The sequence below is a fragment of the Oncorhynchus clarkii genome, chromosome 2, assembly GCF_045791955.1.
Source record: "Oncorhynchus clarkii lewisi isolate Uvic-CL-2024 chromosome 2, UVic_Ocla_1.0, whole genome shotgun sequence".
In the NCBI taxonomy this organism is placed as follows: domain Eukaryota; kingdom Metazoa; phylum Chordata; class Actinopteri; order Salmoniformes; family Salmonidae; genus Oncorhynchus; species Oncorhynchus clarkii.
This window is the reverse complement of record NC_092148.1, coordinates 25,929,906-25,942,799: the sequence shown is the minus strand read 5'-3', so window position 1 is coordinate 25,942,799 and position 12,894 is coordinate 25,929,906. Positions and strand designations below refer to the sequence as shown.

Here is a 12,894-nt window from a genome sequence, read left to right as displayed (position 1 = left end):
CCGTAGCATTTGGCGTTCAGTTGATAATCCATTACTATGTAAAGTATTAGTGGTTCTCACGCTCTCTTTTCACATCATGTATTTCACTGCTGTTGAATTTCCGTCAGAGTCTATAGCCTTGGTGACGGGGCCAATCCATTAGTGCTATTGACAGTATCTTGTAATCAACATCTAGCAGGATGATGGTTCACCAATATTTCTCTCAACTTTTGACGAATCAACATAATGCTTGAATGCCTGAAGCATTTTGAGTCTCTGTGTGTGCTGCTCTATGAAAATTAGCACCTTTAAAGATTTACCAGGAGAAACTTAAGATGATTGTAGGACCTCAGGCCACCTAGTGTCTAAAACACTCAGGTTTTACTCAGCCAGGGACATTTTGGAGATGGCAGACGCATCACATACATTACTCAATAAGCTCAAATTAACCAAAGTCCATTAATAACCAGTTGACTCATTATAGATTGATCATTTAACCTTTCATAGTTTTGGAAAAATACCGATATGATAGAGTTTCTACATACAAAGAAACATTATCCACCCACAAACCTGTCTGTTCCGTTCGTCTGTAATCCTCTGTATTTGGATCTTTTTCCTTCCCATGGTTCCGGTCTGGCGGTGGGAGGGGCAGGGGGCGTGGCAAGGTCAGAGGGCACGGCTGTCCTGTGGAGGTGGTTGGTAGGTGCTTGGCTGTCGCACTCTTTCTTGTACACACTCTCTCTATCTCCCTCCGCTCCACCTGTCTGAGGCGGCTAGTCAAGGAGCTCTTACCCCTGCAGGAAATAATGAAGAAGAAAGAATGGGGCCACGTGGCGGGGCCTTCAGATCATGGTCTGTACAGTAGGCAGGTCATCCACTGGTCCTCTGAATTAGGATCCTCTTCCCCTCTTTACTGCAGGTGTGTTACTCCTGGAAAATAGAGAGCATCGGATCAGTATGAGATTCAGGAGAGGTATCATTCATGTACCATACCTGCCAATGTCCTTCAGAATCAACAATTGTCTTAGCCTTTTAACCTGCACAGTACTCAACAGAGAAACCAAAGCGATGCATTTAAGTCAGGGTTCCTTTCGGACAAATTAGAAGCACGCTTCGAAAGAGCAGCCGCAGCAGTGGGGGGGAACTGAAGGATGGGGGAACCCTTCTCTTGGGGTTAGTGTTTCCATGGGGGCAAGTGAGCCTGGCGCACTGCGGGGTGGGAGCCCCTCAGGGGGGCCACAGGGAGGCTGTGCTGTGTCAGCTTTATTAGAGGCATCACCGACACATAACTGATCTGTTGGTTGCCTGCAGCAACTCGCTGCTTGCTCGACCTGACAAGCTGCATGCGATTCCCAATCGAAGGCAGAGCCCGGCCCTATGGCCCAGTGAGGCTGCTCGCCACGAGTGGGCGGGACGCTAGTGCTCAGAGCTTCTGTTGCGTTTTGAAGTAGGCTCTTGGATTCAGTTAATGTTATCATTACCACTAGGTTTTGTTATCTAAACTGTGGTAATTTGGCACAGTTCCGTGTTAGATAACACTCTGTGTCCCTTTAATATAAGGAAAAGGAGTGTATTTAAAAAATATTTAATTGAAGACAGAAAGGTCAAGGTCCAATCCGCAGTTGAAAAAATAACAAAGCTTGCCACCCCATCTCTGTTTTGGTAAAAAGCTGAGGGATGGGATTGGATAAATGTAACCACTCTCAAATTCATAGAAAGAGCTATGGACCAACCATCTATAATAATCTAAATTATCGTTTTAACCATGTTGAGGCTATACAGTGTTAGTTTACATTTCTAATGTTTACAAACATTGGAGTAAAAACAAGCTTATATGTGGGGTTCTGATGGGGTGTAACAGTTGAACACAACCCTTGAGGCATTTCTAAAGTTATATTATTTTATTAATCAATATTATTATTCAGTAAATATTATATAATTCAGTAAAGTGGGTGTAGCAACTGCAGATTGCCCCTTTAAACAGGGATTTATTTATTTATTTATTTTGCAATGTATAGCAATTTGTAACAACAAAAAGAGAGAGGGCAAATGAGAGAGAACAGAGTACATGTGTGCATATAAATTCATGAATGAATGAACGAGCAGACCGCAACCCGGGAATGGCAACAGAGGCATGGACCATTTTAATTAAGCCCCACTACTACTACTATTTGTGGTTCAGCCTTAAAAATAGCTCTCTATATATACACATCCAGACTGTGTACTGTTCACACACACCCGCATGACAGTGGGAGCCGAGACATTGCATTAGAGTGAGTGCATCTGGAAAGCCTTGAGTGCAGTTTCAACACTACATCACCCACATTGTTTACCTGAGAGAATAGTAAAACCACTCCCTGATTAATGCCTGCTCTGCTTCCATTACCATAAAAAACAAACAATGACGTGATAGAACGGGTTCTGTGTGTCTGTGTGTGCACGGACACGTACTACACACACTTGCTCTTAGATGATGCAATTGCCTTCACGAAAGCAATGACTTCCCCATGAATTATGCACTACGTATTTGGCCTGGAGGAAGGACAATGGGAGGTCTGAGAAAAGGGTGTTATGCATGTCATAATTGCTCTCTTAAAAATAAAGCCCTAACAAAAGAACTAGAGGCAGCTTCTGCTCTCGTTTTACATTGAAAATATGGAGGGGGTTGTATTAGGGCATTTCCACGGCAATGGAATTACTATTTTTCACTTTAAAATGTATGCCAAACAAAAACAATTGATTTCAAAGTTTAACAAAGCATACAACTCAATGCACAAGGACTATTTTGAACAATTTACACAGAACATTTCACAAAAACACATTTACTGGAAGAACTGTGCAGATGCAACCTTTGGTAACATAATTACTGTAAAATCTCCCTCAGTTTTTCAGGCGACCACATTTGAGAAAAACTCTTAAATATCTGCTCCAATTAAGATTAAAAGATGTCTGCAGAAAGAATGGGGTGTCAGCTATGACATGATACCTTTAGTTTGAAAAATAATATTTTGGTTATTGAACTACAGTAGGTGAAGTGGATTTACATTTGGTAACAGAATTAAGGTAACATTCCCTGAACTGTCCTTTATAGAAATGCATAATTATTGATATTAATATAATTCTCTTCATGGTAATGTGTCCTGAATAGGTACACAAAAAAGGTAGAAATATGCAACATCCTTCTTTTGCATATTTGGGTATTATTCTAGACACTGGGTATTATTGTAATGAGCACCGTCCCCAAACAAGACCACATTTGGTTGGTCCGGACCAGACCAAATCTGAAACAATCATAGGCGTCTATGTTTCACAAGTTTGGACATCACAGTACAGCACAGTAGAGTCGAGTACAGTACAGCAGAGCACAGTAAAGTAGATATGTTCAGGACAGTACATTCAATTATACTGTACTACTTTACTCTACTGTCCAAACTTGTGAAACAGACTTCTATGATTGGTTCAAATTTGGTCCGGTCAGGGCGGACTGACCAAATTTCAACATCCATGGACGTGCAATGTTGGTCGGTGCCCAGTGGGTGAGGATGCTTGTTACCGTAAATGGAAAGAGGGTAGGTGTCAGTAACAGCCGGGAGAGGTGACATTAATGAGAGAGAGAGAGGAGAGAGGGGCAAGCCTTCTATGCCATCAAAAGGAACATAAAATTAGACATACCAATTAGGATCTGGCTAAAAATACTTGAATCAGTTCTAGAACCCATTGCCCTTTATGTTTGTGAGGTCTGGGATCCTCTCACCAACCAAGAATTCGCAAAATGGGACAAACACCAAATTGAGACTGCATGCAGAATTCTGCAAAAATATCCTCTGTGTACAACGTAAAACAACAAATAATGTATGCAAAGCAGAATTAGGTCGATTCCCGCTAATGATCAAAATCCAGAAAAGAGACGTTCAATTCTACAACCATCTAAAAGGAAGTGAATCAGAAAACTTCCATAACAAAGCCATCACCTACAGAGAAATTAACCTGGAGATGGGCCCCCTAAGCAAACTGGTCCTGGGGCTATGTTCACAAATAGACCCCACAGAGCCCCAGGACAGTAACACAATTAGACCCAACCAAATCATGAGAAAACAAAAAGATAATTACTTGACACATTGGAAAGAATTACAAAAATAGAGCCAACTAGAATGCTATTTGGTCCTAAACAGAGAATAGACAGTGGCAGAAAATCTGACCACTGCGACTGACACAATATTAAGGACATCTTTGACTATGTACAGACTCAGTGAGCATAGCCTTGCTATTTACAAAGGCCGCTGAAGGTGGAAACTGTGCTGCACTTCCTAACCTCCTGCCAAATGTATGACCATATTAGAGACACATATTTCCCCTCAGATTACACAGACCCACAAAGAATTTGAAAACACATACAAATGTTCATAAACTCCCATATCTATTGAGTGAAATACCAGTGTGCAAACACAGTAGCAAGATTTGTGACCTGTTGCCACAGGAAAAGGGCAACCAGTGAAAAACAAACACCATTGTAAATTCAACCAATATTTATGTTTATTTTCCCTTTTGTACTTTAACTATTTGCACATCATTACAACACTGTATATAGACATAATATGACATATTAATTGTACATCTTTTATTGGTTTATTTCACTTTTGTTTATTATCTATTTCACTTGCTTTGGCAATGTAAACGTATGTTTCCCATGCTAATAAACCCCCTTAAATTGAAATTAAATTGAAAGAGAGGTTGTCCAGACTGTTTTTACAGCATTGCTTTGACCACCAGATGACAGAAAGAGAAAAAAAACAGTTATGATCTGAACATAACAGTGTGCCAGTGGAAGGGAGGACAGTAGCAGGTGACCTAACTGTGGTTTGTGACTACTACGATTAACCCTTTTAGCCAATTCAATTGCAGCAATTCCCTTACATAGTTTTTAGTAATTCAGTTAATGATTTGGTAACAGAATTTCGAGTTTGAATCACTTAATAATTCATTAAACTTGATATCAGTAAAAACACTACAACTATTTGGGTCGGTCTTCCTTTACTTGTTACTTCTGTAAACTTTCATTATCCTCCCTCCTCATGAGGGAGATAAATAAGAAAATATATTCAAGATACGAGGGTTTTTGTTAATGGAATTTCAAGGAACGCGTAGGGCTGTTGCGGTGACTATGTTACCGCCACACCGGCGGTCACGAGTCACGAAGGCGGTCAAATTCCATGTGACTATTTAGTCATGGTAATTAGGCTTCTCCAAGCTCTAATGCTGCTGATGGTCATTAGTAGCCTACCAAACTTGCTAACTGCCTGTTACTCAGCACTCTATTGGTCCACTAATCACACTGTCATCAATGATGGCCTCTACTAAAAAGAGGAGGATCAGCTTTCTATAGGCTAGGCCTACTATTTGTATTTCTCAACTTCCTTAATATTAAGCACATTGCTTATATTTACAACAGGAGTATAGCCTGTCATGAAAATAAACCACAGGGAAAAGCATCCCCCATTCGCTATTTAAGTGCATAGATGACATGTATTTTTTCCCACTGCCCCTGTTTCAATACAGGTGCATGATAATAGTCCATTCTAAATCAAAACAAATTTCACACATATATTATTTAGTATATGTAAAGACGAGATTAAATCAAGAATAGTCTGATGGTTGACAATATTAGCCTATCACTTGTGAATTATATATTAACACTTGTGAATGATGCCGAGAAAAAGCAACAATACCTTTCTTTTGCAACATTTTCAAATCATAGTCGCACACCTCATGTAGCCTAGCCAATAGGCCAGCAATGTTTTAATAAGGTTTGTTTCACAAGGGGTGTAGAGCCTAACTGGCATACAATGAGCAGCACGTGAGTTTCAAATTTGGGGAAGATAATTTTCACCATAAAAAAAACTCACCTTTATAATAAAAGCATTACATGCATAAATTGCATTTGTGGTCACTTTTGATAATGGTGTTTTCCTCTAATGGAACATATGCGCTTATAGCCTACTGCCATATGCGCATTGCTGTGCTTATAATGTGAAGAAATAGCCTAATAGTTTATCAACATTTTAAGCTAAACGTTCTGATCTGTTGCATCAGCCACATTGCGTTAAAAAAAGTTTGGGGATGCTAGTGGTTGTATTAATTTGGGATCTATCGCATCCCACAACTGTCCCAGACTATGTTTGGAATATTTATTTCTCGCACAGAATAGGTCGACCTTTGCACTATGAAGAATAGTAGATTGACATAGGCTAGTGCTTTTGCTGTTCGTTAGGCCTACTCATCTTGTTTGCAGACGAAAAGTACATGTGGACGCCATGGAGCACGCAGCACTCAGGGAGAAGGGCACAAAAGCATGGATTTTTTTAGGCTGCATTATGGCCACATAAAGGGAGAGTCCCAACACTAAAGTCGCATCATGCAGCAAGCAGTACAATGTATTAAGAATCTAAAGATATAGCTCAATGTTTGTAGAACAACTAAAGTTAAATTAACAACTCTAAATTAAACATATAGGAATATATATATATATATTTCTTTCTTTCTTTGTTAACCACTCAACACAGAATAGCTGCATGTGCACACTCCCTCAAACTGTTTGGAGAAAATATCCTTTCTATTTTATTCAGCTTTGTTCAATTGTATTCTTCATTCTAAGCAAATCTTGTCTGCTAAATAAATTAGTGTAGGCCACATCCATTTGGCATAGCCAGATCAGGACCTAACATAAGGACAACTCAGAGTATGCTATTCTGTCTTCTAAAATATACTACATTTTCTTCATATCATACTTCTTTAGACCTGTCTAAAATAAGGAAAACCCAGTTGCGAGCTGCCCAGTGACAAGAGCCTACCAGACAAGCTAAATGTATTTTATGCTCACTTTTAGGTAAGCAACACTGAAGCATGCATGAGAGCACCAGCTGTTCTGGATGACTGTGTGATCACTCTCTCCGTAGCCGATGTGAGCAAGACATTTAAACAGGTCAACATTCAAAGCCGCGGGGCCAGACAGATTACCAGGACGTGTACTCAAAGCATGCACGGATCAACTTGCAAATGTCTTCACTGACATTTTCAACCTCTTCCTGACCAAGTCTAATAGCTACATGTTTCAAACAGACCACCATAGTCCCTGTGCCCAAGAAAGCAAAGGTAACCTACCCAAATGATTACCGCCCCGTAGCACTCATGTTGGTAACCAAGAAGTGCTTTGAAAGGGTGGTCATGGCTCACGTCAACACCATCATGACGGAAACCCCAGACCCATTCCAATTTGCATACCGCCCCAACAGATCCACAGATGATGCAATCTCAATCGCACGCCACACTGCCCTTTCCACACTGGACAAAAGGAACACCTATGTGAGAATGTTGTTCATTGACTACAGCTCAGTGTTCAACGCCATAGTGCCCAAAGCTAAGCTAAGGACCATGGGACTAAACACCTCCCTCTGCAACTGGATCCTGGTCTTACCAGCCCCCAGCTGGTAAGGGTAGGCAACAACACATCTGCCACGCTGATCCTCAACACCGGGGCACCTCAGGGGTGCGTGCTTAGTGCTCTCCTGTACTCCCTGTTCACCCACGGCTGCATGGCCAAGCATGACTCCGTCATTAAGTTTTGCGACGGTGGTAGGCCTGATCACCGACAATGATGAGACAGACTATAGGGAGGTCAGATACCTGGCAGTGTGGTGCCAGGACAACAACCTCTCCCTCAATGTGAGTAAGACAAAGGAGCTGATCGTGGACTAAAGGACTACAGGCCCCCATTCACATTGACAGAGCTGAAGTGGAGCGGGTCGGGAAGTTTCAAGTAGTTTGGTGTCCATATCACTGACAAACTATCATGGTCCAAACACACCAAGACAGTTGTGAAGAGGACATGACAAAACCTTTCCCCCCTCAGGAGACTGAAAAGATTTGGCATGGGTCCCCAGATCCTTAAAAGGTTCTACAGCTGCACCAGAGAGCACCCTGACCGGTTGCATCACCGCCTGGTATGGCAACTGCTTGGCATCTTACCGTAAGGTGCTAGAGGGTAGTGCGTATAGCCCAGTACATCACTGGGGCCAAGCTTCCTGACATCCAGGACCTATGTACTAGGAGGTGTCAGAGAGAGGCCCAAAGAAATTGTCAAAGACTCCAGTCACCCAAGTCATAGACTGTTCTCTCTGCTACTGCATGGCAAGCGGTACAGTGCAGGCAGAAAAATGTGGTCGACAGGGTGCATGTTTTGGAATATTTTTTTCTTGCTTTTTTTCACTCTGTCATTTAGGTTATTATTGTGGAAAAACTACAATATTTTTGATCCATCCTCAGTTCTCCTACGCCAGCCATTAAACTCTAACTGTTTTAAAGTCACCATTTGCCTCATGGTGAAATCCCTGAGTGGTATCCTTCCTCTCCGGCAACCGAGTTAGGAAGGACGCCTGTATCTTTGATACACCATCCAAAGTGTAATTAATAACTTCACCATGCTCAAAGGGATATTCAATGTCGCCTTTACTTTTTTTCCATCTACCAATAGGTGCCCTTCTTTGCGGGGCATTGGAAAACCTCCCTGGTCTTTGTGGTTGAATCTGTGTTTGAAATTCACTGCTCGACTAAGGGACCTTACAGATATTTGGATGTGTGGGGAATTCACGATAAAAAATCTTAAAACACTATTTATGCACGCAGAGCGAGTCCATGCCACTTATCATGAGACTTGTTCAGCAAATGTTTACTTCTGAACTTATTTAGGAGTGCCATAACAAAGGGGTTAAACATTTCTAAAAACCTAATTCCACTTTGACATTATGGGGCATTGTGTGAAGGCCAGTGAAACACAATCTCAATGTAATCAATTTAAAATTCAGGCTGTAACACAACAAAATGTGGAAAAAGTCCAGGGATGTGAATACTTTGAAGGCACTGAAAGTTTTGATATTAGTTGGCAGGGTTTTTTACTTCAATATTATTAAGTTGATGTACGTCTAATACCTTTCAATCATTTTTCTGGTCAATGTTGTCCAAGACCCTTTTCTCCATATGCTGGACCAGAAATGAAAGAATTTGCTTATTCCAATTTTTGGGGATGGAAAAATTGTTTAAAGAAATACACTGCTCAAAAAATAAAGGGAACACTTAAACAACACAATGGAACTCCAAGTCAATCACACTTCTGTGAAATCAAACTGTCCACTTAGGAAGCAACACTGATTGACAATAAATTTCACATGCTGTTGTGCAAATGGAACAGACAACAGGTGGAAATTATAGGCATTTAGCAAGACACCCCCAATAAAGGAGTGGTTCTGCAGGTGGGGACCACAGACCACTTCTCAGTTCCATTGCTTCCTGGCTGATGTTTTGGTCACTTTTGAATGCTGGCGGTGCTTTCACTCTAGTGGTAGCATGAGACGGAGTCTACAACCCACACAAGTGGCTCAGGTAGTGCAGGTCATCCAGGATGGCACATCAATGCGAGATGTGGCAAGAAGGTTTGCTGTGTCTGTCAGCGTAGTGTCCAGAGCATGGAGGCGCTACCAGGAGACAGGCCAGTACATCAGGAGACGTGGAGGAGGCCGTAGGAGGGCAACAACCCAGCAGCAGGACCGCTACCTCCGCCTTTGTGCAAGGAGGAGCTGGAGGAGCACTGCCAGAGCCCTGCAAAATGACCTCCAGCAGGCCACAAATGTGCATGTGTCTGCTCAAACGGTCAGAAACAGACTCCATGAGGGTGGTATGAGGGCCCGACGTCCACAGGTGTGGGTTGTGCTTACAGTCCAACACCGTGCAGGACGTTTGGCATTTGCCAGAGAACACCAAGATTGGCAAATTCGCCACTGGCGCCCTGTGCTCTTCACAGATGAAAGCAGGTTCACACTGAGCACATCTGACAGACGTGACAGTCTGGAGACGCCGTGGAGAACATTCTGCTGCCTGCAACATCCTCCACCATGACCGGTTTGGCGGTGGGTCAGTCATGGTGTGGGGTGGCATTTCTTTGGGGGGCCGCACAGCCCTCCATGTGCTCGCCAGAGGTAGCCTGACTGCCATTAGGTACCGAGATGATATCCTCAGACCCCTTGTGAGACCATATGCTGGTGTGGTTGGCCCTGGGTTCCTCCTAATGCAAGACAATGCTAGACCTCATGTGGCTGGAGTGTGTCAGCAGTTCCTGCAAGAGGAAGGCATTGATGCTATGGACTGGCCCGCCCGTTCCCCAGACCTGATTCCAATTGAGCACATCTGGGACATCATGTCTCACTCCATCCACCAACGCCACCACAGACTGTCCAGGAGTTGGCGGATGCTTTAGTCCAGGTCTGGGAGGAGATCCCTCAGGAGACCATCCGCCACCTCATCAGGAGCATGCCCAGGCGTTGTAGGGAGGTCATATAGGCACGTGGAGGCCACACACACTACTGAGCCTCATTTTGACTTGTTTTAAGGACATTACATCAAAGTTGGATCAGCCTGTAGTGTGGTTTTCCACTTTAATTTTGAATGTGACTCCAAATCCAGACCTCCATGGGTTGATAAATTTGATTTCCATTGATCATTTTTGTGTGATTTTGTTGTCAGCACATTCAACTATGTAAAGAAAAAAGTATTTAATAAGAATATTTCATTCATTCAGATCTAGGATGTGTTATTTTAGTGTTCCCTTTATTTTTTTGAGCAGTGTATATGCCTTAATTTCTAAAACTTATAGACAGACTCTTACTGTTCATTTGACACCCAATTTGACATGCTCCTATAAACTTCACGTGTGTGCTCATGGGTCCTTTTTGATGGAAATGCCCATTATATACTAGCAAACAGGAGAAACTCTGGAGGGGGGGGGGGGGGGGGGGGGTGTTATATTTGCCAAAGACTGTAGAAGAGACAGGCTTGTACAGAAAATACTCAAACAGAAAACACTTTTGGGTTATGTAATACACTCAAATAGTAGAGGACTAGTGAGGGAGCAGAGCACGACTCCTGCCATAGGAACACTGGTCTACAGTTCAAAGACAGCGTTCAGTGGGATTTGTTTTGGGCTGCGGGCCGGTCACACATGAAAAGGCTGCTTTATCTGCCCGGGTGTTCAAGCCTCGACCTTTTACCTTTCATGCAGCGGGAGTCAGCCTCCCATGTCTGATGTCAGGTAGAATCTCTCCTCTCACATTGAAGGCAGAGGGCCTGGAGAGTGTCTACTGACTGACTGAAACTGGGGGGGGGGGGGGGGGGGGTGAGATACTTTAGACAAGGAACAGATTAACACAGATAAAAGCTATTCTGCAGTGGTCCTTGCATTGAGCCCTGAGGAACCCCCTAAAATATATGCAATTTGTATCTGTATTGTTGAAGATAGTGTGCAGTATACTAAAATATCAACAGCTACACTACATGGGCAAGATCTTTGATCTTTGCATGTAAGATCAGAACCGTAAGGCACTCACGACAGAATAATCCATAAAATAAGATACACACAAATGACGCACAATTTTGTAAGTTCAGCAAATCTGTTGCTGTTCTTTCAAACATTTCAGAGGACCACCTCCTGTTCAGCCTGAGGGAGCAGAGCCATTTGCTAAAAGGTGGTGCAACACAGTAGGAGCCACAGCGTTGCACAGAGTTTCCACCACCTTATTCATCCTGCTGCATGTGTCATAGCCTACAGTGCCATAGGCACAGGGGTCACGACTGAGGCATGACGTATAGCACAAACGACAATTGCATGCCCCAGCAGCAGGGCATATGGGCAGAGAGATGTGTGTTGGAGAGGTTTTGTGCATGTGTGTATGTCCTTCTGTCAATGCATACAGTGGGGCAAAAAAGTATTTAGTCAGCCACCAATTGTGCAAGTTCTCCCACTTAAAAAGATGAGAGAGGCCTGTAATTTTCATCATAGGTACACTTCAACTATGACAGACAAAATGAGGGAAAAAATCCAGAAAATCAAATTGTAGGATTTTTAATGAATTTATTTGCAAATGATGGTGGAAAATAAGTATTTGGTCACCTACAAACAAGCAAGATTTCTGGCTCTCACAGACCTGTAACTTCTTCTTTAAGAGGCTCCTCTGTCCTCCACTCGTTACCTGTATTAATGGCACCTGTTTGAACTTGTTACCAGTATAAAAGACACCTGTACACAACCTCAAACAGTCACACTCCAAACTCCACTATGGCCAAGACCAAAGAGCTGTCAAAGGACACCAGAAACAAAATTGTAGCCTGCACCAGGCTGGGAAGACTGAATCTGCAATAGGTAAGCAGCTTGGTTTGAAGAAATCAACTGTGGGAGCAATTATTAGGAAATGGAAGACATACAAGACCACTGATAATCTCCCTCGATCTGGGGCTCCACGCAAGATCTCACCCCGTGGGGTCAAAATGATCACAAGAACGGTGAGCAAAAATCCCAGAACCACACGGGGGGACCTAGTGAATGACCTGCAGAGAGCTGGGACCAAAGTAACAAAGCCTACCATCAGTAACACACTACCCCGCCAGGGACTCAAATCCTGCAGTGCCAGACGTGTCCCCCTGCTTAAGCCAGTACATGTCCAGGCCCATCTGAAGTTTGCTAGAGAGCATTTGGATGATCCAGAAGAAGATTGGGAGAATGTCATATGGTCAGATGAAACCAAAATATAACTTTTTGGTAAAAACTCAACTCGTCGTGTTTGGAGGACAAAGAATGCTGAGTTGTATCCAAATAACACCATACCTACTGTGAAGCATGGGGTGGAAACATCATGCTTTGGGGCTGTTTTTCTGCAAAGGGACCAGGACGACTGATCCGTGTAAAGGAAAGAATGAATGGGGCCATGTATCGTGAGATTTTGAGTGAAAACCTCCTTCCATCAGCAAGGGCATTGAAGATTAAACGTGGCTGGGTCTTTCAGCATGACAATGATCCCAAACACATCGCCCGGGCAA

At 42.9% G+C, this 12,894-nt stretch overlaps 1 protein-coding gene across 13 annotated transcripts in view; it reads right to left on the bottom strand.

The window, feature by feature from the left end:
- The window catches only part of LOC139365041 (myocyte-specific enhancer factor 2D homolog), a 74,789-nt gene that overhangs the window by 37,372 nt on the left and 24,523 nt on the right, over nucleotides 1-12,894 (bottom strand). For all 13 annotated transcript variants that reach the window (XM_071102417.1, XM_071102450.1, XM_071102441.1 and 10 more), the window contains exon 2: nucleotides 550-909. In XM_071102417.1, the coding sequence (XP_070958518.1) occupies nucleotides 550-603 (54 nt within the window). In that variant the 5' untranslated portion in view covers nucleotides 604-909. The remainder of the gene's footprint in view (nucleotides 1-549; nucleotides 910-12,894) is intronic.